The following is a 2975-nucleotide window of genomic DNA, read 5'->3' as shown; positions in this document are numbered from 1 at the left end:
GCCATCGAGGTAGGACGGTTTCACTCTTGTCATGGGGCTGGCGCTACGGGGCCGCGTGCTAGCCGCGGTGGAATCCCGCTGGGGAACTGGCAGTTGGAAGGAGCTTGTCCGGAGGGCAAGGACCACAGAGACACGCAGCAGGGATCTCCGCACCCCAGGGATGTCCTGGTGCCCAGGGTGGTGCTGGCCCGCGAGCGATAGCAGCATGGCCACCCCTGCCTGGCGATGGGGCGTCTTCTTCTCTGCACTCTGCAGCCCAGGGGGGAGCAACAGCCAGGGCACCTCGTCCCAGCCCAGTGGCCTGGGTGGGCAGGGGCAGCTGGATCTCGGGGGTCCGGGAGAGGGTGACGGCAGCACCCCCCCTCATCCAGAGCACCAATTCAGGCGGTGGGCAATCATGGCCCCTGCTCTATGGAGCAAGGAGGAGGAATACAGCTGCCAGTACGGCTCGCCCACGTACCTGGCCCTGTGCGGCCTGGGTGGTATCGTGAGCTGCGGCATGACTCACACGGCGGTGGTGCCGCTGGACCTCGTGAAGTGTCGGATGCAGGCAGAGCCCAGCCGCTACCGGAGCCTGATGCAGGGCTTTTCCCTCACTGTGAAAGAGGAGGGGATGCGTGGGCTGGCCAGAGGATGGGCTCCCACCTGCTGGGGCTATTCCATGCAGGGCCTCTGCAAATTTGGCCTCTACGAGGTGTTCAAGCTGCGCTACTCTGAACTGTTGGGGCCTGAGCGAGCCTACCTGTACCGGACCAGCCTCTACCTGGCAGCCTCAGCCACCGCTGAGTTCTTTGCTGACATCGCCCTCTCTCCCATGGAGGCAGTCAAGGTGCGGATCCAGACTCAGAAGGGTTATGCCAACACGTTACGGGAGGCTGCCCCCAAGATGTATCAAGAGGAAGGGCTGTGGGCCTTCTATAAGGGAGTGACCCCACTCTGGATGCGCCAGATCCCCTATACCATGATGAAGTTTGCCTGCTTTGAGCGCACCTTGGAGGCGCTCTATGCCCACGTGGTCCCCAAGCCACGTAGCGAATGTACCAAGATGGAGCAGCTTGGTGTCACCTTTGTGGCTGGTTATATTGCTGGTGTCTTCTGCGCTGTCGTTTCCCACCCGGCTGACTCGGTAGTGTCTGTGCTCAACAAGGAGAAGGGAAGCAGTGCTTCGGACATCCTGAAGAGGCTGGGCTTTAGAGGTGTATGGAAAGGCCTCTTTGCCCGCATCCTCATGATTGGGACCCTCACAGCCCTGCAGTGGTTCATTTATGACTCGGTCAAGGTCTATTTAAGGATGCCCCGGCCCCCACCACCGGAGATGCCTGAATCACTGAAAAAGCACTCGTTCTTTAACTAGATCCAGCCTGCAGACTTCACACGGTGAACTCCACTCCTGCTGCACTGAAATGCCTCATCCATGTCTCTCTAGCCTGTGTCAAGCTCTGGGATCACCACCGTCTACTCTTCTCCAGAATGACACCCATCAGATTAGTTATCTTTCTCCCACAGACCACGATGACTGCACTGCATTCAGGTCCCAGCTGTCTCAGATGCCAAAACCTCTCCGTCTGCATACACGCAGACTTATATTTGATTTATTAAAGGTCTAGTTCGTCAAAGCCTTCAGTCTTGCAATATATGACTCTTGGGATTTGTCATGTCTGTTTTCCGAGACTTTTGAAACAAGACAGGTAGTGCTGCCGTGCTGTAGGGAAAGCTGACAGTGCTGTAAGCGGGTGCTTGTTTTCAGAGATGTACAACTTTTAGAAGAGCCAGAACATTCCCAATGGCTGCAAATATTATAGTAAATAAGTTAATATGTTCAGATACTAATGCATTTACAATATCCCCCGCCTATAGTGTTGCTCCAGGTGATCTACTAGAATTTTCAACAGTTTCTGTTTTTATATTTTACTCTATGCCATTGATATTTACTATATTAGGGGTGTAAAATACCACATATGTTAATATTTTTACAGCTTGACATATTTTTAAAGGTTAAGGTGTTAATAATATTCTTCTGTGCACATGGAGCAATATTTTTGAGATGTTTGGAAGTGTGTTTATTAATGAACACATAAAAGTGTCCTGGCTCCCAAATTTTAAAATCTGTGCATAAAACAGAGTTAATTCAGACCTTCAACCTCCTTCTCTTGTTTTAAATAAACCATTTAGGATAGAAATATAGGTATTATTAGCCCTATTTATATGTCATTTCTCTCTCTTCTCTGACTTTCCTTTGTTTAAATATAGATCAAACTGACATGTGCCATGGGTTTACTTTAATATAGGGGTATGGGCATGGTGTAGCTCAAATGAGATACTATATGCTGGCCACTCATTCCTATGCAATTCATTTAGCTTAATGCATTTTTCCCAACATGTTATTTGTTAAATGTCTAGATTTTTTTTTAGGAATATACATACCAGTAGTTAAAAACAAATAAAGAAATCTTTTTTGTGGAAAAATATTATTTTGAAGTGTTTTAGTTGCTGTTTAAATATAGGGTCTTTCTTGAATGATGGTGTCCTGTAGTAAGGCTGTAAATTAACTTTGCATAAACCGTTTGTGTGCAATGAGCATTTATGGCCGACTAAATGAAATGACTAAGAAAATTCTGCAACACTTCAACAAAGGTAAGACTCTGGTTCTGAAAGGCTATGAAATCAGTGCGGGGACCTTAACTGAAATCCATGGACCTTGGGTTGAGACTTTGGAGAACGCAGTAGCTCTGTCGCCCAGAATTCAGTAGTCGTGACCAAGAAATGCATGACCAGGAACGTGCATAAGCTTCACTCTTTCAAAATGTTTGCATAGCATATACCCGCAAAACGTGAAAAGGCTCCCAATAAACCGCGGTTCTACAGGTTTTTATGAATCCAGTTCCAAAGGGATTAAAAACTGCAAGACAAAAACCAGGCCCTAGAACTTGAAATGAAAAAAACCCTGGATTTTTTATCCAGCCTCCATTAAGGGA

General features: G+C 48.3%; 1 protein-coding gene across 1 annotated transcript; it reads left to right on the top strand.

Moving 5' to 3' along the window:
* Nucleotides 1-2421, top strand: LOC102558038 (solute carrier family 25 member 3-like). The gene has a single exon (XM_059727622.1). It carries the CDS (start codon nt 32-34, stop codon nt 1352-1354), a length of 1323 nt encoding a protein of 440 aa, XP_059583605.1. The 5' UTR covers nt 1-31; the 3' UTR covers nt 1355-2421.
* Nucleotides 2422-2975: the final 554 nt, after the last annotated feature.

Source organism: Alligator mississippiensis, chromosome 5 (genome assembly GCF_030867095.1).
Source record: "Alligator mississippiensis isolate rAllMis1 chromosome 5, rAllMis1, whole genome shotgun sequence".
NCBI lineage: Eukaryota > Metazoa > Chordata > Crocodylia > Alligatoridae > Alligator > Alligator mississippiensis.
Note: the sequence above shows the minus strand (reverse complement) of the source record. Positions and strands in the feature narration are given on the sequence as shown.